This window comes from Cetorhinus maximus, chromosome 7 (genome assembly GCF_964194155.1).
Source record: "Cetorhinus maximus chromosome 7, sCetMax3.hap1.1, whole genome shotgun sequence".
NCBI classification, from domain to species: Eukaryota; Metazoa; Chordata; class Chondrichthyes; order Lamniformes; family Cetorhinidae; genus Cetorhinus; species Cetorhinus maximus.
The window spans coordinates 32,578,946-32,603,661 of NC_135885.1; the positions used below are offsets into that span (position 1 = coordinate 32,578,946).

Here is a 24,716-nt window from a genome sequence, read left to right on the forward strand (position 1 = left end):
TTTTTACCTTGGATGTTTTCTGATCTTTTTCCATAATTATTTTAAACCGAATTATATTGTGGCTGCTGTTAGCTAGTTGATTTCCTATTGTGATGCACTCCACTTAATCTACTTCACCTCCCAGAAGCAAATCCAAAACTGCTTCTTCCTTTGTTAAACTGGAGAGGTATTGATTGAGAGAGTTTTTCTTTAACGTATCAGAAATTCCTCTCCTTCCCTACCATTTGCACTTGTTTTTCCCTGTCTATATTGGGGTAATCAAAGTCTTCTATTGTTACTCCATTTTTGCCTTTGAAATTTGCCCATCTATTTCCCATTTATCTACTTCTTGCAGTTTGGACCTCTATATTTAAAAACTCCCAATAAGGTAACAGCTTCCCACTGCTCCCCCCACCCCACTCATCCTGTTCCTCAATTCAAGACAACAGAGGTAAAAAATCGTCAAAGCAAACCTATGGGAGTGTTTCCAGCAGTTTTTGTCATAAATAATGTACTTAGTGTACATTACATGTATTTCCAATTCCTTTTCACCTGGTGTAAATGTACCAGAGATAACGTATAACATTTTGCACTTTCAAATATAAAAACTAAGAAGTGATGCTTTAAAACTTTACCATTTTAAATCTTCTTTATAGAAGAAAGACTCCTCATTTACCTATGAAGTGATTGTGGTAGATGATGGCAGCAAAGATGAAACAACCAAGGTAAGCAATCTCCAAAACAAATCCACAAGAGTGCCCAGCAGTTTTTGCTCTAATGTACTTAAGGTTTATACCAAGTACTTAACTTTAGTTCTGCTCTCTGTTTTTTAAAAAAACATTGCAGACCAATGCAAATGTTTTTCAAGCTGACCATTTTGTTTTTGTCTGTTTGTGTTCTAAATTCACATCTTCCTATTTATTGCCATAAGGGAACAACATTTATTCTATTAATGTCACCAATAATATCCAGCTATTATTTTTTAAAAAGGGAGAGATCCCGCTCCGATTGATGCTGAGCCTGCAGTAATGTCTTTTTTGAAGTGGGTTGTGTTGCAAAGTTGTTGCACAGCAAAAGTGCATTTCAACTATAGATCAGTCAAAAGTTGGAGTTCAGCTGAATTAAAACATGTGTTTTCAATGGAAAACATTAAATGCACTGATGAAACTGCCAGTGATGACTGCGGTATGAATATGGTTTGTTTCTTTTGTTCATTGTTGAGCTAAGATTGAATGGCCAAAGGTGTATTGTTTAGATACTTTGTTGTCCATTATATAATTGTTCCATTAGAGTTGAGAAAGCAGATGCTCCATAGTTCAAATGTAATTTTGTATCCAGCGGATTGGCAGAAACACCTGTGGCAATCCTATATTGCAATACCCTCTGATATTACTGGCAATGGCTTTGGTTGCCATTAACTATCTTGTACCTTAAATTAAAACAAAAAGAGAATACTGGAAATACTCAACAGGTCAAGCAGCTTCTGTGGACCTTTGATCAGTACTGGAAGATGAACAGCTTTTAAGCAAGTACTGAGCCAGGGAAAGGGTAGGGGCAAGGAAAGATATTTTTTAAAAATTAGAAAATAATTAGACTTCAGACCGTATATTGTCTCAAAGGTTTGATGAGACTGCGCATTGAGTCGACTCCCCTTTCCTTTAATGTCTGTGAATGTTAAACTATATTTTTCATAAAAGAGAAATTTCTCACGCTCTATCGGTCTTTTTGGCAACAAGCCAGCTCTTTTTTGAAGGAGAGAAGGACGTGTGATTAACCATTGTGGAAAGTTTGCTGACTATAGCAAAACTGATCATGTGCATAATCCCACAAGTTGAAAACAAGCCAACCTTTAGCCAATACACAATTCCGTCTTTTACTTTAGAGTTTCATTATTAAAACTGAGATAAACAACATCAATAATTAGAACCCAGAATTCTGATATGACAACAGCTATGTGAAATAACTAACTCATTATTAGAGAGACTATAAATGGTCCTCTGTAAAGCCAGTAACAGTGAATTAAGTTGCTTACAGCTGCATTTCAACTTTAAGCTGTTTGTCAAGTTAAAGCTGTTGTGAAATTAAGTATAATTGCACATGATGCTGAATTTGGATTCTGTGGGCAAAGTTTAAATTTCTTGCAGTGAAGGTTTTATTAAAGTTATATGGGAAAGTTTTGCCAGGTAGCTTAACTCATGATGTGAGGTTTTTTCTGTAGATGAGCTGAATTTTATATTAATTTTCTTTCTTATACAATGTTTAAATCTATTTATTGTAGGTTGCCCTGAATTATTCCAAGGAGTATGGATCTGATAAGGTCCGTGTACTAACATTAGTAAAAAATCGTGGGAAAGGTGGAGCTATTAAAATGGTAAGTTTTTTTAAAATTCCCTATAACCGGATCCTTTTGTGACCAGAAGTTAAATAGAGAAAAAAAGAAGACTTACATTTATATAGCGCTTTTCATGGCCACGACCATCTCAAAGAGCTTTACAGCTAATTTACTTGTGTGGTCGTTGTTGTAATGTAGGAAATGCAACAGTCAATCTGCATACAGCAAACTCCCACAAACAGCAATGTGATGTTGATTGAAGGATGAATACTGGCTAGGACACTGGAGATAAGTCCCTGCTCATCTCCAAAATAGTGCCATGGGATCATTTATATCCATACCTGTGAGACTTGTATATGATTTGTTGTTGTACATTGCAATTAATGGTAGTAGTTTGTACATGTTTAATTCAATGAATAGTGTAAAAACATTGGAGCCAAATTAAACATCAGGATTAAAAAGGTCGTTTCTGGTGCATTATAGTTAATTTCTGCTCTGTAATTTGTTTTTGATATTGCAAGTGGGACAGGAACATAGAACCAAATAGAGGCCATTCAGCTCGTCTATCCTGTTCCACCATTCAGTTAGAGCATGACTGTATCTCAACTCCATTCACCCGCCTTGGTTCCATATCCCTTAATACCTTTACCTAACAAAAAAAACCAATAAATCTTGAGTTTTTAAATTTTCAATTGACCCCCAGCCTCAACAGATTTGTGGAGGAGAGAATTCTAGATTTCCACCATTCTTTGTGAAGAAGTGCTTCCTGACATCTGAATGATCAAGCTGTACTTTTCAGGCTTCTTCCCTTATTCTGGGCTTCTCCACAACAAAATTGTTTCTCTCTATCTAGCCTTTCAAAGCTTTTAATCATCTTAAACACCTCAATTAGATGACCTGTAATCTTTAATATTCAAGAGAATGCTGAACCTTCTTATTTCTGCCAAATTTATGCAGCAAACTTGCAACCTATTGCAGCCTGTGGCACAGCTCGCTGGAGTACCAGAACACTACGATATATGAAGCTATCTGCCATTGTCCTGAAATCTGAAACGGTCACACAAAACTTGAAGAACAATGCCCTATTCTTTTTCATAATTAACATACAATGGAAATCACTACACACATAGTAGCTATTATAGTGAAGGTATATTAAGTACATTTTTTACGAAGGCAAAAAAATCACATTTTTGACATTTTAGAAGAAACATTGCAATAATTACAAAATATTACAACGGAACCATCATTGCTAAATTTGTAAATTCCGCACAAAGGCTGACCCACCGCCAAAGGTGCTCTGTGGCACCCTTGCCTGCTCTGGAGCTTACAATTTTATCAATGACATGCAGATACAATATAACACAAACCACAACACATTTTATTTCTGTTCAGGGTGTGATGAGTTGCCGAGGAAGATATGTTCTAATGGCTGATGCTGATGGAGCTACCAAGTTTGCTGATATTGAAAAAGTAGAAGCTGGCTTGAGAGGTCTCCAGCCAGGGCCAGTAAGTATTCTGTCCAGTTTTTAAATGCCTGACCTCTGGAAATAGAAAACACTTCCTGTAGCAAACTGAATTATCATAATTAAAAATCAAAATTTTAGAAACATTATTTGTATGTGGTTTGTATTCTTCTTCCAGTTGTGCATTTAGGTGGCATTAAAGTACAAAATAACTGCTTTGAATTTGACATCTTAAATGCAAAGGATACTGGCACCAGCCCCATTGTCTTCAAACTTCCCTTCATGCCCATTGTCCAGAATTCCCAACTCAAATATATCCCAAGAAAAATGCTTCAAAAATTAATATGCAATGCAGTACTCTATGGGCAGAAATTTTTGCTCAGTGGGAGGACGTGCTTCCCACCCGCTCTAGTGTGAAATGTTGCACATTGACGTTGGCCGAGCCTGCCAACAGTTAAAAGACCTGTTAAGACTATTAAATAAATTAAATCAATTAAATTAACTTTTAACGGTTGGCGGGCAGGCCGGCCAAGCGGCCTTTCCATTTTTTTGGAAACCTCATCCACGGGTGGGATGAGGTTTCCAAAAGCAAAAATAAAATAAAAGTTTTAAAATTTAATTAATAACATGTCCCTGCTCATGTGACAGAGTCATATGAGGGGCACATGTTTCATTACATTTTTTTTACATCTCTTCATCTCCCTGAGGCGGCTCTGTGCCTCAGGGAGATTATGCAGCGCTCATTCATGCACAAGCGCGCAGTTCACGCTCGGCCTGCTCACCTGGCCTCCTCCTCCTCCCCCCCCCCCCCCGGACAGGCAGCGCTTAGCGCTGCCGCTCGCATTTCACACTGGGCGGGCCTTAATTGGCCCACCAGCGTGAAATTGCAATGCGGTGCCGACCGCGGGTGGCGATCAGCTTCCCAACCGCCCCCGCCCACCCTGGCCGAGCGCAAAATCCTTCCCTATATAAATGATGAATAAAATAAGAATCTAAGAACACAATTGGAATAGAATGCTTCATGCAGTTGAAGAAAGAAATGCTGTTGCCAGCACATCAATGAAATGCTTGGGCCCTTCAATTTTTAGAAAATTGTTATTATCATAATTGATTCCTGTGATTATTTAATAAGAAATCTACTTCATCATTGCCTATTTTGGATAATTTAATTGCTGGTGTACTGCAGTGGTGCTGGGAAATTCATGATGCTGATTATGAAGCTACTTTGACGCTGATATGGCTTGATGACAGCATTACTTACTTGACTTTAATCCTGTTCTGGGAAACTGGCTAATTAAATTTACTTTGATCATTCTTTCAGGATAACATGGCCATCTCATGTGGATCTAGAGCTCATTTGGAAAAGGAAACAATTGCCAAAGTAAGCCCAGCTGAATAGCTGTAGGTAGATGGGTTTGTGGTCTAGGCAGATATGAAGAAATGGATTACAACAATCTTATAAGTGAATTTTAAGAATAAAATTGAGTTCCAGGATTTCAGTCGTATGAAGGAGTTCATTTATGGTACTCAAGCTATGTTAACAAAGCCATGTTTTACTTTATAAACCTTTGAAGAAAGCGTCAAAAATTGTACAGTCTATTACTTCAAATCAAAGTTGCTTAATTTGAAGTATTTCATGGAGTTCCAGTTGATATTGCGCAAAAAAAACCTGCTGAAAACCCCTTTTTTGCTTGATTCAAACCTTTCAATTATTGATGAATGTAATGAAGTTCCAGTGGGAGGGCTGTGGGCACTGTCATGAAAATATTATAATTTTCATTATATTATTGTGATTTATTGTAAAGGTAGGTTAATAGTGGGGTTTGGATTAGTTTCTCTGTGTGTAAATGTTTAGTGTGTGTGTGTGTATATGGGTTTTAATTGAATTACAGACAGCTGGTCTGGGGGCTTTGATGTACCAGAAGGGAAACTAGGTTTGAGATGCTAAATACGTAAACATGGCTGAATTTTTAGAACATGAGGTGTAAAGAACATTTGCATTTCTAGATAAACCAGAGTCGTGAATTTCAAAGAGATGGTAAGGTGTTACACCTAGCCAACAGAGGCTAAGCCAAACTGTGTGTTTATTTTTCCCAATGATTACTGATAATTGTACTATGAAAGATTTATATTATGGAAAAAGGAAAGTTGCAAAGACATATTGGAACAATGGGATTTACATTAAAAAGGGAGGAACATGTATAAAGGAGATGAGGTTATGTGTAACAAGAAGGCATTCTAAGATGTAATAGGTGTGAAAAGCCTCCAGCCTCCACGTACCAAGCTGCTGTCTCCAGGAACTGAAGCTAAGAGAATTTGTTTTAAATATGACTGTCCAGGGTATTGTGTGCTTTGCCTGAGCCTGTTGAAATCTATATTGTTTTACTGCTGCCTTAACGGAGGTGTAACTGAGAGCTAGATTAATTAGGGATTAGGAGTTATCATAGCAGTAATTTGTAGACCTATGTATGTGCTCAAAATCATTTCTTTTATTAATATATGTTTAATTTGGTTTTGTAAAAAAAAACCTCAGACTCGGAGGACTTATTACTACTGAATTCAAGGCATACACCTCGAGATAGAAATACAAATTGCAAAAACAGTTGTGGCAGCTGTTTCAAGTTTCCCTCTGGGATTTGAGCAGCTCAGCATTTGCCATCCACTGTACCATAACAGGCAGCTCTTCCATCCTGACATCATCAAAAGAACCCAATGGTTGTGTCATTCTTGCCAGCTAGGGAAATGTGCCAGCACATGGGAAGTGCACCAATATCGAAATAGATTAGAGGTCCTAATGTCGGATTAGTGACTGATGAATTGTGGTTCAGAAACAGGTCTAGGTAAATACCCAGCATTTTTTCTTAATCATTAAATGTTGAACAGAAGTGTTACTGTGGCATCATGCTACCTGCAGGACAGTTGCCTAGGGAATGCTGTAAATAGTATGGGTGCAATCCCCTTTTATGTGAATGACTTTCAAATACAAGGTTTGAGTCAATTGTGCGATCAGACTGATGGTTGCAAGTTGCAAGCTAGTGCGTTTTCATTGGCAAGGTGAGCCTTTGGGAATTTCAGCATTAATATTTCTGAGGAAATTCAGAACTTTTGATGGTTTAGATGTCAGCAACTATTGTAATTACAATTTTCTTTTCTATTAAAGCGTTCCTATTTTCGAACCCTGCTCATGTATGGTTTCCACTTTTTGGTGTGGTTTCTGTGTGTAAGAGGAATAAAGGATACGCAGTGTGGCTTCAAGCTTTTGACTCGAGAAGCAGCTCAACGGACCTTCTCAACTTTGCATGTAGATCGCTGGTATGTTTTTTTTAGATTGTCTAACAAAGTAGTGAATTATACCAAGATACAAAGTTAAAATTACTTTTTGCATGTACAGACTACTCCTGATTTGTTGAAATTGCTAAATTTGAATTATGGGATTAAATGAAATTCAAATTAACTTTTTTTTAAAAAGCTGCAGTACTGTTTTATTCCAGTTTAATTTCATTACTGGATATTTTTCTTTTGCAAAAAAAGACTTCAGTCATTATGAGTTGGCTACTTAGAAAAATAAAATGTCATTTTTTTACATATATAGCGTAGAATATAATGTGATTTAACGATTGCTGCCTCACACTCAAACAGTTTACTTTAACTTCATTTATTGCATTGAAAAAAATTTGGGTGCTTTCCACAACACTTTAACTAAACAAAAATGCCAACAATATTGGTATCTCAAACTGCTTCCAAATAAATTCCTCAAAGTGGAAAATATATGTTTTAAAGATGCAGATGAATGCTATCAAATAAAGCTGAGAAAAGATTTCCTATCAAAGCAGCTTAAATTTCCATGTGTAAGGGGTAGAAAGCACTCTGAAATGGAGCATTTAAATCTAGAATCTAGAGTTGGAATACCATAGTTCCAGTGTCCAAGTATTTTCAATTGCGCCTCCAGAACATATCAGTCTAATGGATCCAGTTTCAACCTCTTGAATCTTTGGAATAGTTTTTCATTATTGGCCCCTAGAGGCTAAAAGGGTCTGTAGTACTGAGACTATCGAGCATGTTGCCTTTAGACTGCTCTAGTTAAGCTAGAGAGTTTTATTTGACATTTAGGTGGTCTAAGAATGGCCCAGTCTATGAAGTTTTTAACTAGAACGATCTTCGAATCCTGGTCTTTCTATACTGAGTATGGTGCCAAAATTCTTTATGCCATCTCTTGAATATAGGCTTCAATGGCAGTCATTCTTGAGAATGGTGGACTTCTCAAGTGACAATTAATCCTTTAGGTAATCCCTTTCCCAAGCAATATTGCCAGGTGAGTTGTGGAATTGGCTTTTGTCTTGATTATGTCTTCGCCAAAATGCTTCTCTATTCGAGCTGTGTCCATCCAATGTTCATTATTGGAAAAAGTCCATTTATAATTATCTAGAAGTCAGGTTAGTTATCTTGATGCCTATAATCATCACTCTCTGACTTGCTTTCAAAGTTGATATTTTTTGGCATGCTGTTTCTGCAGCTAAATTGTCACATCATAGTTGGCTTGTCCCTTTTATTTTGGCATTACTGTGGTATAATCACAGGATGCATGTGGGGAAAAAGAATGAGAAACAGTTATTCTGTGAAAGTGGTCATCTTTTATGGATCTTATTCCCATTTTCTTCCCAATTTCTGTGATATTGATTATTACTGATGTTTAATTTTGACAATACTTTTTACTGTTGTGTAGTTTGCACTGATATATAAAAAAAGATCGAGCATTGGTATATGAGCTTGGCTTCCATAGTTGATGTTGGAAGGAGGTAATGTTTTGAGAGTATACGACTTCAAAGAAAAGCACTACGTACTAATTTATAAAAATATTGTGGAATTTTGTTGAAAGTTAGTATCAAGAACTTGGTATTTGTTTTATGTTTCAAACATTTTCATAAATGTCGGAAATGCAGTAAATTGGGTGGAAACTAAGTTGTCTCAATTGTGGTAAATTCTGTGCATTTATTTTATAAACAGGATCAATTGTTTGCCCACCATAGCAGATGAACTGATATTTGAGAGCAAATTAGCTGTGCTGGTGATGGATGAGTTGGTATTCATTTGTCTAGCGTTTCCGGTATGTATGGCAGCTGTATAAGTGTCATAATATCGCATAAAAGAATTACATGATATGCATTCCAATGCCATCTTAAACTGTACTGCAGATGTACGATTAATAATCCACACCAGATGATAAACTCGCATATTGCTAATTGGATTATATTTATTGCAGGCCCAGATTCATTCTAGGGGAACACCTAGAGTCCATCACCTTGAAAGAAAGGAAGGCTCACTAAAATGAGGAATTCGTGAGCAAAATATTGGACTAGTCTACATCATGACAAGACTGCAGATAGTTGTACAGTGCATTGAAAATGCATTCATTGTAACTATAGTGAAACAAAGACATTAAGGATGCAGAAAGGGAATGCAGATATTTCATTACTGGAGTGAGGCTAAACTAACTCATGAGAAACCGTCAGAACTAAATTAAGTCTGCCTGCTGAATGTTGCCCTTTCTTTCAGTTGTTTTAATTGTGCAATTTTTGTCGTGTTATTCTGTTGCTTTTAAAAATATTACCCTCTGTTCCCTGTAGAAGGAGAAAAAAAAATCATCCACACCTCATCATCTTGGTTGTCGTGGTAAATAAAAAGTATGCAAGTGTGGATTGAGGGAGGGCAGGATCAAGCTTGGTTGTAATATGTCATATAGTTGACTAGTTTACTGGCTTTGTCTGGGCCCATATGCAAAGAAGGATCACTTGAGCAAAGTACCAGTGGGTGACTGGTGTTGGTGGGACTTGACCACCACAAAAATTAACACCTGGGTGAGAGAAAGGGAAAAAGTTATTTTTTAAAAGTACTGTTTTGTTATTTGCAATCATCGCATTTACTTTTTACTCAAATTATCCCCATATAAGTTGTATAAACCTAACTAAATGCAGCATGTCAGTGTTGCTAAGGAACAGATTCGTCAAAAATGAGGCCCACCTGGCATCTTGTTTTTTTTGGAAAATAATTCTATCATTTTCCTAACTTTACGAATAAATATAACATAAAGATATAATGTGCTTCCAGGTGAGTTACTTGTTATCAGCTCAAAAGAAGCTCTGTCTTAGAAAAAAGGTAATTTTAAGCTCAGACTTTTTACTCCCTGCAGTTTGATTTTTTCCAAAGATTCCTGTATAATGAAAACCAGTTAACATTGAGCTAGTGTGATTTTGTTCTCACTGTGTCTCATAAATCAAAAATTGCAGGAGTAAACCTTCCAAAATAAGTTATGTAAGACAAGGTTATATTTCTGTGCTGCGTTTTAAGTGAAATTCTTGAGTATGCCAACCTAATTCCATGGTTGAGTGGTATAACAATTTGGGGAACAGGGGAACCCCTCTCAGAACTTCAAAAGTAAGAAATTGCCCAGAAGTGCAAACCTCCTCTGGACAATTGGCTATGTGAACCATCCAAAAATGTGATTTAAGTTGCAAATTTTGAAAGGTTTTGGCTGTGTTACACAAATAATTACTCAGAAAAAGTTAGAAGAATTAAAACCTCATCTAACTTCTGTGTAGCTATTGTAAAGACTCAGACTGGTGCCCCCACCCCCCCAAGTGGGGCTGAAACCCATAACCCTGATCCTCCAGGGGGGTCTACCCGCACTCCTCCTCTCTCTCCCCCCCACCCCCGACCTGACCGGACCTCCCTCCTGACCTCTGAACGTCGTCCCACTGATGTCTACCCTGCCCACTTTTGATGTCTGCCTACCCTCCCGATGTCTCATCCCCTCCCCCCAAATGTCCATTCCCCCCCGGCTGATGTCTGATTTTTTTTTTTCTCCTCTCCTCCCCCCCCTCCACCCTCCTCAAATCCTATCCACTTATCTTAAGACCTTCTCCCTTGCCTGTCAATTTCAATCAGACCTTTAAACTTACTTGGTTTATGGCAGGTAGTACTGTAACAAAAAGGGGATGTGTCCTTCTGCAATCTGACTCTGCTGGACTGAACCACTGGGCTTCGGAGACACCTGTGCTGCCTGGTTCTCGCCTGGCCTGAGTCAGAACGTCGGGCGAGACAGGCAGGAAAGAAATTTTGTATGAGTAATTGGGCGCGGAGTGGCAATCCGATGCATTACTGAGTGCGCATGTGCAACTGTTCCGAGGAAATTATGGCCCATTGTTTTATCCTAAATTACATAAATGGAGTGTTTGGAGTATCTGAAAACCATGTCGCTGTTATGAATGCAACAGCTATGGGCCATGAGTTCTTGTTATATGTAATAAGGTTTACAAATAGCAAGACAACATTCTGAAAGTATGGGAATATCACCACCTGGAAGTTCCCCTCCAGCCACTCACCATCCTGACTTGGAAATATATCACCATTCCTTCAGTGTCACTGGGTTAAAATCCTGCAACTCTGCCCCTAACAGCGCTGTGGTTGTACCTACACCACATGGACTGCAGCAGTTCAAGAAGGCAGCTCACCACCAACTTCTCAAGGGCAATTAGGGATGGGCAATAAATGCTGGCCTAGCCAGCAACACCCACATCCCATGAATGAATTTTTTAAAAATTGTTGTTCAAATAGTGTGGCTATGCTGCTGGACTAGTGATCCAGGGGCTTGGAAGAATAATCTAGGAAATGAGTTCAAATCTCACCATAACAGTTTGAGAATGTGTTCAGTACTAAAAATCTGAAAATAGCAAAGCTGATATTTGTATAAGTGACAAGCTGTCAAATTGTTGTAAAAATCCTAATGTCTTAAGGGAAGCAAACCTATCATCCTTTGCCATCCTTATATGTGACTCTAGTGCTACACCTAAATGGTTGACTGACCTCTGAAGTGGCCTGGAAAGCCATTCTGTTGTATCTAACTTCTACCAGCAGTTCAAGGTCTGCTACCACCATCTCAGGGCAACGAGGGATGAGCAATAAACACTAACTCCTGATGCCAATCAGCCAGGAACAGTTGCACATGCGCACTCAGTAATGCATCTGCCAGCACATGCAAGATTTCTCCCACCACTAATGTCATTAGTGTGCGCCCATCAACTGGTACCAGTAGTAGTTTGTGCCTGTGTGAGTGGTGATGCTCAGCCACGTGTCCTATTTGCCATTGATCGCTCCCTCTGCTGTCCCAAGCCCTCACCATTTTGTGTCATTAAACATTTTATGATTCTGGGATATTTGTGAATTGAGTTTTTCACATCACCAAAGTAACACTACATCCATGACAATCTCAATATCTTTCATACCATAATCAGCTTTTGCATAATTCTAGTGCAGGAAATTGTGTCGCGTAAGCACATGGGAAATAATGTACAGCAATGTATAACCTTGTAAGTAGAGTTTATTAACTGCCATTTGGGTTGTGTCTACTGAGGCTAACATGGCATCTAATCCAATAAATCTGCTACAGCTTTTCTACAGATTTGTATTTTAATGATCAGAGTTCTTCTGGTTTGAAGTCACAGGTAGTGCAACTACATGTGCGGAATTATGCATCTCTGTTGCAGCATCACCAAGCTCAGCAAGGAATAAATGCAAACTTTGCCAGCAAAAGCTACGTCTAAACGGTAAAAGAGAAAATGGAAAACTAATCAATTCTTTTGAGAGCTGGCTCTATGGGGCAGGAAGGGAAACGAGGAATACTTTATCTTTATTTGGAGTCCAATATTTTTGAAACGGGCCAGAAACACCAGCTCAAAGTTATTGTCATGATGTCACCACATTGGCTACCACAAGAGTTGATGTAGCAAATGCAGTGTAACTTTTGAAAAATTTATTCAACAGCTTTTCAGAGATGACAATCTCCCTTTAATCTTGGAAAATTCTGTCCATTACTTATTGTCATATTCCTTTTAAATTATGTACTGAAGCCTTACTACCATGAAGCTAAGGGATGGTTGAATTTCTGCAGTGTAAGGTTGCATGTAATTTTCATGTACAACATTGATGAGAGTGACTGCAACATAGGCAAATGATAAGTAGTTTCTCTTGCATTAAGATGATTCTGCAGATTGGCAATGGTACCTGTATTGGTTGGTTCTTAAGCAATACATGAAAACCAAAACATTCTCAATTATTTGTTACTCAGTCTGTTGCTTGGTGGTTATGATTTACCTGTGATCAACTGGTGTCAGGTTAACTATGGTATTATGGGTATGGCAGAATAGTGCTCATGTAGTGGGCTAGCAATCCAGAGGCCTTGACTAATGATCTGGAGACATGAGTTCAAATCCCACCGTGATACAGGGGTATTCAAATTCAATTAATTAAATAAAATAAAAATGTGGAATAAAAAGCTAGCATCAGTAATGACCATGAAACTACCAGATAGGTTTTTACAATAATCTGGCCCACTAATGTCTTCTAGGGAGGGAAATCTGCCGTCTTTACCTTGTGTGGCCTATATATCACTCCAGCCCCACAGCAATGTGGCTGACTCTTAACTGTCCTTCAAAATGGCCAAGCAAGCCACTCAGTTCTATTCAAGGCAGTGGTTCAGCACCACCGTCTTGAGGGAAATTAGGAATAGCCAATAAATGCTGACCTTGTCAGTGACGCTCACGTCCTGTGAGTAAATGCAAAGAATAAATTAATGTATTCATTACAATCATATGAATGAGAAGTAGAGAAGTGTGTAACAGTGTAAATAGTACTTTTCCAATCTCTGAAATGCAATTAGTTTTAAATATCAACAGAAAACAGGTTAGATAACTCTAATTTGGAAACTATCCTTTTATTTATAGTTTGGCTGAGCGATTGTTTTGGGGGGGAAAAATGAAAATATATGAATGATCAGATTTTTTTCTGAAGAAGAAAGTTCCAAATGGTGATTTGAGTAAAGAGTAATAGGTCAGAATTTACTGTCAAAATGATCAAATGCGAATGGCACTCACCATTATTTCAGGGCAAATGATATAGCAGGTGGGAGATTAAACGCAGAACTCCAAAAACTGCTTTGAGTTGTGCCACTCCGCCATGAGTTTTGCAAAAATGACAGCTCGCACTTAACCTCCCCGTTCGAAACTTGCTGTATTTTTGCATGAATTTCCTATTCAGCTCAGCAGCAATAAGCTAACTCATAAGCATATGCACCCTTTTGAAGACATGATGAGTTGTTAAGAATTGACAGTCGACTGCTCTGGCACTGAATGATAATTATTACAAGTGTGGAGTTTCATTTCTATGTGTTTTGAGATGCAATAAATTCATTCCCACTTTTCCTTGTATTTTTCTCTCTCTGAATCTAATCTTTCTTTCTCTTTTTTTTCTCCTGTGCCTAATTTGCCTTTGATTTCACCAGATTTAGTTTACGCTCCTTCTCAGTTTATTTCTCAATCCTTAAATCTCAATGGTTATGGAGATATCACTGTTGGTTACTCTGTTCACTTGGGTCCCAGCTGACCTGCTTCCCTCATTGTCCCATTATTAGCTCACTCTTTCAGCAACTTTATGTTAACTGAAGGGTGAAGGGGCCAGTCTATCTAACAGCAGGTGCTGGCATGATGCTCTGCTACAGAAAAAATATGGCTCATTGTATTCCTTAACACTTAAGACTGTTAGATTCAAAAATTAATATCGCTGCAAAAGTGAGCATCTTAAATATTGCACAAGGTTACTTATCCCCACCCGTAGTTAACTAGGTTGAAAATAGTTAGTCTTGCAGTATCAATAGTGCAGCGTATCCATTCTGAGTTGTAATGACATGATTAAAGCTGTGGATGACATTTTCCTTAATGTATTTCTGCTTTTAGTAATGAAGTGGTAATGAGACTTTGCACAATGGTGGAAATTTTATATCTTTGCTATTCATAGTTTGTTGTATCCGTTGCATGTTAAATAACATTCCCCCTGATACACTGCCACACTGCCTCCATTTTCAGAACTCTGACTTAGGAAGAAACCAACAACCATCAGCGCAAGCCCCATTATGTGAGGCAAATGGTCATTGTATTTGTTGTCAGTATATTTATTGGTTATCTAATTATCTCACCATGCAACATTTATAAAATGCAGTTACACTCAAAAAGTTATGAGCGTGGAAGACCACAGTTGCACTTTCATAGATGTTTTGTTCTGTGCCATTTTATAGTATATTTTTCTACATTTTGAGATTGTCACCAGGGCTTTCTAACATGCGCAGTTGAAATTCCAACTGGCAAGATGGTAAGCTTTGGTAACAAGAATTTAAATTGATTATTTTTAGAATAGAATCCATTTTACCTGGTTCAAAAGTAAAATAGAACAAAAGTCTTGCATTTATACAGTACTCTGTGTTTCTCAGAAACATCTTGTCGAGGTTATCAAACAGACATACCGACACAGGGAAGAAGTTTCCATTTGTGGGCATGATCAGAACTAGGGGCCATAGATATCAGATAACCGATAATAAATCCAACTGGGAATGCAGGGTTAACTTCTTAACCCAGAGCGTGGTTAGGATGTGGAAATCACTAATATAGAGGATAGTTGAAGCAAATAGCATAAATGCATTCAAGAGAAGCTAGATAAATACATGGAAGAGAAAGAAATAGAAGGGCATACAGCTAGATGAAGAGGAATAGGAGGAGGCTTCTGTGAAGTATAAACAAAGTCCTGTTGTGCTGAATGACTTTTTACTGTATTGTAAATACTTCATGATCTTAAATTCACAGAATAAATTGATGAACTTGCAACTACTTGATGTACCAGGCCCACAAACTGTATGATGGTGTTAGTTGAGAAATACTTTATATGAAAAGAACGGGCACCACTAACAATTCCCTTAACTGCAATTCTGGAGTGGCTTAATTCCATAACCTTCTGACTTGGATAAGAATGCTACCAACGGAGCCAATCCAATACTCAGTGTCGAATGAAGTTAAAATGTGAGCTTGTCTATATCAAATTTAATGAAGAATTGGCAAACAGAACTGTAGATTAGCAATAGGAAACATCTAATTGAAGAAAAGGGGACAAATCAAACATATTTTGGTACAGAGGAAGAAAGTGCATCGAAGACTGGATTCCAAAGAAGAGATTAGATCAAATTTGAAACTTAAAAACATTTACAGTTTACAGATTAGATCATTTTTAAAACAAGGACAAGTATAAAGAATCCAGAAAAACTGCAAAACAGCAATTTGCATTTACACACAGACTTTAATGTAAATAAAAATCTGCTTCATGAATAGACATAGATATCAGTAACTTATTTATCATGCTCATCACATTCTTTAGAGATCAGCAGAACCTGCTGTTCCCTCAAGGAGCACATTTTTATTAATTCTGCAAAATGACTGTTTCACTGGAAAAAGGGAGTGGGGATAATGTATTTTCAGCCTGATCAAGTACAGCAGCAATTACTTTCTTTATGGGAAGAGAGATCTGATGAAGGTCAGCCAGATTGTTTTCATTGGCTTTCATTAGAAAACTATTCATGACCAGTATGAAGAGACTTGGGAACATTTTGCCTGGCTCCCACCTTTAAAGGGTGGGTAGGGAGCAAAAGTGAAGGAAAAAATATATTTTGAAAATATTGTTTTGTCCCATTTTAAATATCTTTCACTTTTGTGTGTCCTGTGAAAGTACTACTTGCTTTAAATTCTTAAGTAGTAATGTAAAATTTTTGCACAACCTTACATTTTTATTGCATTTTAGGGCTTTTGACGTGGAGCTCCTCTACATAGCCCAGTGTTTAAAGATTCCAATTGCAGAAGTTGCTGTGCAATGGACAGAGATAGAGGGTAAGTTACTCAACATGGCCAAAAAAGCAGAGGCTAATAATGAGAAAGTGGGGTCAGTACTAACAACTTGGCATTTAGTGCTAAAATAAATTGTTTTTCATTATTTATGCCATGATTGCAACAATTGTTTTTGCTTAATTGTGTAATATTCGCACGCTAATTTAGAAATTAGCTGTTATCTATGTATTTGCTGCTGCTCTTAACTGTTCTATCTGGGAATAAGACCATAAGACATTAAGATGTAGGAGCAGAAGTAGGCCATTCGGCCCATCGAGTCTGCTCCGCCATTCAATGAGATTATGGCTGATCTGATGATCCTCATCTCCACTTTCTTGCCTTTTTCCCATAACCCTTGATTCCCTTACTGATTAAAAATCTATCTATCTCACCCTTGAATATACTTAACTACCCAGCCTCTACAGCCCTCTGCGGTAAAGAATTCTACAGATTCACTACCCTCTGAGAGAAGAAATTCCTCCTCCTCTCTGTTTTAATGATGTCAAGATGAAAGTAAGATCTAAGGCTGCTTACCTAGTTCTTTAAGCAATGAACTTAGAACTTGCATCGGCTAGGAGAAAAATACTTGGTTTCCTCAGGTGGGACATGTTGTAACGGCCAAAGAAGGAGAATGACATAGATATAGTACTCTTTTTATATCAGTTGGGAACATCCATCTATTGTGTTTTTGAGATTTTATTCTAGATTTCTTTCTCAAGTTCAATGCCTCAGACTGTTCCCATAGGTGAGCCTTTAACCCCATTGCTCAGTGTGACTTTGCCTGCACAGTACCCAAGAAATGTGTAACACTAATTGAACACACAAGTCTCATTATTATATTTCAGTTCTTAGTTTTTGTAATTTTATCTCTAGACATGAGCAAGGCTGGGAAAGAAAGCTTTATTGCCCATTTCTCATTGCCTTGAGTAAAGGATATTGATCTTCTCTTTGAACCACTGCATCCTTGTACTGTTGATGGTACTTCACCAATGGCAATAGTTAGAGAATTCCAGTTAAGATGAAGGAATGGTACATGTCCAAGTTGGAATGTTTTCTGATTTGGAAAGCTGCTTGAAAGTAATGGTGTTCCCAGGATCTTGCTGCTCTTGATCATTTAGATGGTTGAAGTCATGGGCCTGGAAGGTGCTATCAAAGTACACTCTTACATGATCTTCCTAGTAGTAGCTTAAGTACTTTAATAGACTATGGCGTAGGCTATAAACTGGAGCAGGAATACATTGAACAATAAATGGATAATGGGGCAATAGCAATGTCACACTGTAGATTTATTGTAGTTGTAGGTTTAATTTCTTGGAGCAGTGTGGGGAAAGAAATAAATAGCAACAAATACAAAAAAAGCTACACTAAACTGCAACATAAATTAGATCATGATCACTAAATATTATCAGGGGGGTTTAATTGATCATCCATGGCATCTCTTATCTGTTTTCCTACCTTACAACAGTGACTACACTTTAAAAGTAGTTCTTTTTTTGTTATTCATTCATGGGTGTGGGCTTCGCTGGATGGGCCAGCATTTATTACCTTTCCCTAGTCGACCTTGAGAAGGTATTGATAAGCTGCCTTCTTGAACTGCTGCAGTCCATGTGGTGTAGGCACACCCACAGTGCTGTTGGGATTGGGAGTTCCAGGATTTTGACCCAGTAACAGTGAAGGAACAGCGATATATTTCCAAGTCAGGATGGTGAGCGACTTGGAGGGGAATTTCCAGTTGGTGGTATTCCCATCTTCTGCTGCCCTTGTCCTTCTAGACAGTAGTGGTCCATGGGTTTGGAAGATGCTATCGAAAGAGCCTTGGCGAATTGCTGCAGTGCATCTTGTAGATGGTACACACTGCTGTTACTGTGCGTCAGTAATGGAGGGGAGAGAATGTTTGTGGATGTGCCAATCAAATGGGCTGCTTTGTCCTGGACATTGTCAAGCTTCTTGAGTGTCGTAGAAGCTGCACTCATCCAGAAAAGTAGGGAGTATTTCATCACACTCCTGACTTGTGCCTTGTAGATGGTGGACAGTCTTGGTGGAGTCAGGAGGTGAGTCATGCGTTGCAGGATTCCTAGCCTCTGACCTGCTCTTGTAACCACATTATTTATATGGCTAATCCAGTACAGTTTCTGGTCAATGTAACCCCCCAGGATGTTGATAGTGGGGAATTCAGTGATGGCAATGCCATTGAATGACAAGGGACAATGGTTGGATTCTCTCTTGTTGGAGGTGGTCATTGCCTGACACTTGTGTGGCATGAATGCTATTTGCCACTTGTCAGCCCAAGCCTGGATATTGTCCAGATCTTGCTGCATTTGGACATGGACTGCTTCAGTATCTGAGGAGTAGCAAATGGTGCTGAACATTGTGCAATCATCAGTGAACATCCCCAGTTCTGTTGGAAGGAAGGTCATTGATGAAGCAGCTGAAGATGGTTGGACTGAGGACACTACCTTGAGGAACTTCTGCAGTGATGTGCTTGAGCTGAGCTGACTGACCTTCAACAACCACAACCATCTTCCTTTGTGCTAGGTATGACTCCAACCAGCAGAGAGTTTGTCCTCTGATGCCCATTGACTTCAGTTTTGCTAGGGCTCCTTGATGCCACACTCTGTGAAAAGCGGCCTTGATGTCAAGGGCAGTCACTCTCACCTCACCTTGGAAGTTCAGCTCTTTTGTCCATGTTTGAACCAAGGCTGTAATGAGGTCACAAGCTAAGTGGCCCTAACAGAACACAAACTGGGCATCAGTGAACAGGTTATTGCTAAGCAAGTGCCGCATGACAGCATTGTTGATGATGCCTTCCATTATTTTACTGATGATGGAGAGTAGACTGATGGGGTGGTAATTTGGCTGGGTTGGATTTGTCCTGCTATTTGTGTACAGGACATACCTGGGCAATTTTCCACATAGCCGGGTAGATGCCAGTGTTGTAGCTGTACTGGAACAGCTTGGCTAGGGGCGAGGCAAGTTCTGGAGCACAAATCTTCAGTACTATTGCCAGAATATTGTAAGGGCCCATAGCTTTTTCAGTATCCAGTGCCTTCAGCCATTTCTTGATATCACGTGGAGTGAATCGAATTGGCTGAAGACTGGCATCTGTGATGCTGGGGACCTCAGGAGGAGGCCAAGATGGATCATTCACTCGGCACTTCTGGCTGAAGGTTGTAGCAAATGCTTCAGCCTTATCTTTTGCACTGATGTGCTGGGCTCCTCCATCATTGAGGGTGGGATATTTGTAGAGCTGCCTCCTCCAGTGAGTTGTTTAATTGCCCACCACCATTCACGACTGAATGTGGCAGGACTGCAGAGTTTAGATCTGATCCGTTGGTTGTGGGATTGCTTAGCTCTGGCTATCACTTGCTGATTAGGCTGCTTGGCATGCAACTAGTCCTGTGTTGTAGCTTCACCAGGTTGATGCCTCATTTTTAGGTGTGCCTGGTGCTGCTCTTGGCATGCCCTTCTGCACTCTTCATTGAACCAGGGTTGATCCCCTGGCTTGATGGTAATGATAGAATGGGTGATATGCCAGGTCATGAGATTACAGATTGTGTTCAAGTACAATTCTGCTACTGCTGATGGCCCACAGCACCTCATGGATCCCCAGTCTTGAGTTAGATCTGTTCGAAATCTGGCCCATTTAGCATGGTGGTAGTGCCACACAACACGATGGAGGGTATCCTCAATGTGAAGGCATGACTTTGTCTCCACAAGGACTGTACAGTGGTCACTAATACCAATACTGTCATGGATAGGTGCATCTGCGGCAGGCAAGTTGGTGAGGGTGAAGTTAAGTAAGTTTTTCCCCCTTGTTGGCTTCCCCACCACCTGCCGCAGACCCAGTCTAGCAGCTATGTCATTTAAAACTCTGCCAGCTCGGTCAGTAGTGGTGCTACCGAGCCATTTTTGGTGATGGACATTGAAGTCCCCTGCCCAGAGTACATTCTGCGCCTTTGCCACCCTCAGTGCTTCCTCCAAGTGGTGTTCAACATGGAGGAGCACTGATTCATCAGCTGAGGGACAGTGGTACGTGATAATCAGCAGGAAGTTTCCTTGCCCATGTTTGACCCATGAGACTTCATGGGGTCCAGAGTCAATGTTGAGGACTCCAGGGCAACTCCCTCCTGACTTGTATACCACTGTGCCGCCACCTCTGCTGGGTCTGTCCTTATGCTGGGACAGGACATACCCAGGGATGGTGATGATGGTGTCTGGGACATTATCTGTAAGATATGATTCCGTGAGGATGACAGCCAGGCTGTTGCTTGACTAGTCTGTGAGACAGCTCTCCCAATTTTGGGACTATCCCCCATGTATTGGTAAGGGCTGAGATTGATGTTGTCGTTTCTGGTGCCTAGGTCGATGCCGGGTGGTCCATCCAGTTTCACTCCTTTTTTGTGACTTTGTAGCGGTTTGTTACAACTGAGTGGCTTGCTAGGCCATTTGAGGACACTTAAGAGTCAGCCACGTTGTTTATAAAATGCCTGGATTCCTGTGGTCATGAAAGGCGCTATTTAAATGCAACCATTTATTTTTATTGCTTTCTGATTACTTCAAGTGGGCTACCCAATTTGGGAAATACTTCTGAAAGGATTACTGGGGCAAAATAAATGTAAAAATGGGTGTCAACTCCAATCAAATGTATATACAATTAAAACCTTATGGAAGGATAATGAGGCTTTAGCAAGGGTACAACATAGATGAATTAGGGTGCTAATACAAAAGCCAAATACTGCAATTGCTTGGAAACTGGAATAAAAGTGGAAAATGATGCAAATTCTCAACAGGTCATGCAGCATCTGTGGAGAGAAACTGAATTAATGTTGAACTGTTGGCAGATTATTGACCTGAAATGTTAACTCTGTTTCACTCCAAAGATGTTCCTTGTCCTGCTGAGTATTTCTAGCATTTTCTGTTTTTATTTCACCTGGATGCTGCCTGGTATGAGGATTTACAGGTACAAAGAAAGATTTGAAAAATTGGGTCATTTTTCACTGGAATAACACGGGTTATAGGCCAATTTAACAGGTATTCTGTGTATAGCAATCTGACAGAATAGCAATGAAGCTGTCTTTTTAATTTGTGCCTGAAATTGGTTATGTATTTCATTTGCTTTAGAAAATAATGGTTCTGAAATTGTAACTCCACCCATCTGCCTATTCACTGGGAAGAAAAGTACCATTTCGTAAAGAACTCTACATACGCTTATGTATAACAAGCATTTGCCAATGAGTTGCCATGATAAATTAGTATGCAGGAGGACCCCCTTAATTGTAGACAGATCAATAGATTTTTAAATTTCAAAAGATGAAAAACATGCCTGTTTATTTATAGACCCACCAGTATTGCATCAGTTTCAGTGTTCACCTCAACCTGTCTGTTATTTTGCTCTACCAGGAGAATGACTTACCGGTCTTAAAGTTGATATTTTTGGATGGGGTGGGGTTGCCTTTTTAGTTTGTTTCTGTTAGTTATTTAGGAGCATTGTGGTTTTTTTCATTTTGTCATCTACCATTCAAGGATATTTAACTGATTTACAAAAGGCTGTGCTGGTACGTTGGGAATTCAATTTGTTCTCTGATCTAGAGGGCAAGGAGAACCTCCAGAAAAATGATCAGAGGGAGCTCTGCCTAAACCCAAGGCAAGTTACACAGATCCATCATTAGATGAGTATATGGATCCTTTGATGCTACCAGAACTACTTACTTCTGTCCATTAGACAGTATATGCCTTTCCACTTGACCAGGGGAGACCTTTCTCCAGGTTAGAAATTTGTTCTTGTAGTGCCATCTTTACCAGCACAAAAATAGTCATGTGTGGCTGGAAATTAAAGTGCACTACAAACTTAAATACACAACCTGCATGCTAAACTGGATATCAATAAGTGATTATGCTTTATGCAGCCACCTTATTTTAGAATGATTTGACAGATTATGACCTTGGAAGATAACTGTAGGGCAAGGCTTTCAATTTTATTTTGCATCATAAAAATATTCCCTACTGAGGTGCTGATATTCATAAGATGCAAAGAAAGAATTATGAGGTTGAATCAGGGCTTGGCATGGGTGAGGTATAGTGGAACAATTATCACTTTGTCACTTGCTCACAGTATCTGTTCCCTGCCTCTGCATTGGATTTCCTATTACTTCACTTATGCTGTGGCAAAGATTGACACATGTATAAATTTATTTTGAACCTTTAAGACTGAAACAGTATTTCACCATGTAGCCACTTATCACCAAGAACACACAACCCTTTAATTTGGACCTAGCGGGCAAAGCTTTTCACATTAGCCTTGCTCCTTGCAGAATACCAAGGCTTCAGCAAATGCTATAAATAATTAGTCAAAACAGCTGATGACAGAAAATTGAGAACACTTAGTTCAATACATTGCTGATGCCCCAATAATGTAGCACCAAAGTCTCAATTGCTTCAGTAGTAGAAAATCAAATTTCTGATCTTAATCACATTGACCACAAGATTATCTGGTATGAGAAATTAAACATGCTGATGCAATTTTTTGAAAATTGGTGGTTTAACCTTCACCTGAGCCATTCCACACATGACCTGGGAATGTTTTGTGTTCAAATGGGGGAAAGTTATATTTATCCCTGTCTTTTCCCTGACTTTTCCCAGTCATTCAGATGTTGGATCATCTTGACCTGGAAGATGGTAATATAACAAAAAAAAAGGACAATAGAAATGAATCTTTCAAAACCTTAGGAACTGTGAATTGCAATTTTATAAAGATGTAAAGTAGTGTAACTCAATTATTCTGCTATAAATTAAACCTTTTGAGAGCAAAATCATGACTAAACTCATAATCAGCAACTTTTTATGGCTTTTACCATCTTGTGTCCTAAAATTGCTGGGGTTTTTCTTTGTAAACCAGCTTTTGAATGCCAAATACAGAATTGATGTAATTCTTCTCTAATTTTACATTGTAGGATCAAAACTAGTTCCCTTCTGGAGTTGGTTACAGATGGGTAGAGATCTTCTCTTCATTCGGCTACGTTACCTTACTGGTGCCTGGAATCTGGAAATGCCCAAGAAAGTCAACTAAGTTATTGCACTGTGTTCGTGAAGATGGAAGGACGTATCAAATTACTGAAATATAATCGAGACATGGTGACACAAGATGTTATACTGTAAATGGCAAAACATTTTGTTGATTCTGCATTCATATTGCAGTTTATTTTGTTTGTAAATTGCACACTGGTGAATAAAGTGGAAACTTTCTATATAGGCTGTATTCTTGGTTAAATCAAAGATAAAATGTTGTCGTGAATGACCAAATTAAGACAACAGAAGGATTGTGTTTAACAGTAACAGTTTACTTTTCTCGTCTATATCACTGTTACAAGGAGGTGTCTTTGTTTGCTTCAGAGTGTAAGCGGCATTAAATTAATGAAATGTACATTTAAGCTGTGTATTTTATGGAAATGCCTTAAAATGGTATTTTCTTTGATCTTGTATAATTCAGTTGCCAAACTCAAGGAAATTGCCATACCACGTTATGATGAATGACACAGTGGTAAATGATTAAGTGATACTTGGGTTTTTCTTACATCTTTTATCTTTTTGTATATGGACTCTTCAGTTTGATTATTATTAATTGTGGAGCTGGTTTGATTTCTAAGCCTAATTTTTACTGGCTAAGATTGAAAACAAATATAGTGCAACTTGTATTAAGGCAGGGTTATTACAGTGGTGATTCATGTAAATTATGCTAAATTTTAAGATATTTATTTGAAAAACTGGAACTCATTTGAAGTCTTTAAACTTGAAATAATTTTTTATTCACAGTACTTTAATTAAAAAAATATGGTAAAGGTTAAATTTGGAACATCTATCTTTGTATTTTTAGACAACATATAGATTTATAGTTTCTAACCTTGGTACTTACATACGCAAGAACCACAACATATGAAGTAGATGCACCAACTATTTTCAGAACGAACCTGATGGTTTACTGGCTGAGACAATATCTACTTCTAAAGCACTTGTATTGTTTAGTATTTGAGACAGTATCTAAATACTTAATAGTAATATTAAGAGTGAAAACAAGATGCAAGAGATAGGCATCATTTAATGTGACAAACATGGGAAATTGACCTGGCTTCATTTAGAATTTCAATGACCATAGTTAAAGATTAAATTTGCAGTTGAAAGTAGACAAAAGTATAA

The 24,716-nt window shown here is 38.5% G+C and overlaps 1 protein-coding gene across 1 annotated transcript in view; it reads left to right on the plus strand.

Moving 5' to 3' along the window:
• Nucleotides 1-24,368, plus strand: part of alg5 (ALG5 dolichyl-phosphate beta-glucosyltransferase) — a 45,584-nt gene extending 21,216 nt beyond the window's left edge. Inside the window, exons 4-10 of the mRNA XM_078545302.1 lie at nt 636-704; nt 2,258-2,350; nt 3,704-3,817; nt 5,096-5,155; nt 6,935-7,086; nt 16,444-16,529; nt 23,477-24,368. Coding sequence (XP_078401428.1) covers nt 636-704; nt 2,258-2,350; nt 3,704-3,817; nt 5,096-5,155; nt 6,935-7,086; nt 16,444-16,529; nt 23,477-23,592 — 690 coding nt within the window. The 3' untranslated portion in view covers nt 23,593-24,368. The remainder of the gene's footprint in view (nt 1-635; nt 705-2,257; nt 2,351-3,703; nt 3,818-5,095; nt 5,156-6,934; nt 7,087-16,443; nt 16,530-23,476) is intronic.
• The last annotated feature ends 348 nt before the right edge of the window (nt 24,369-24,716 follow it).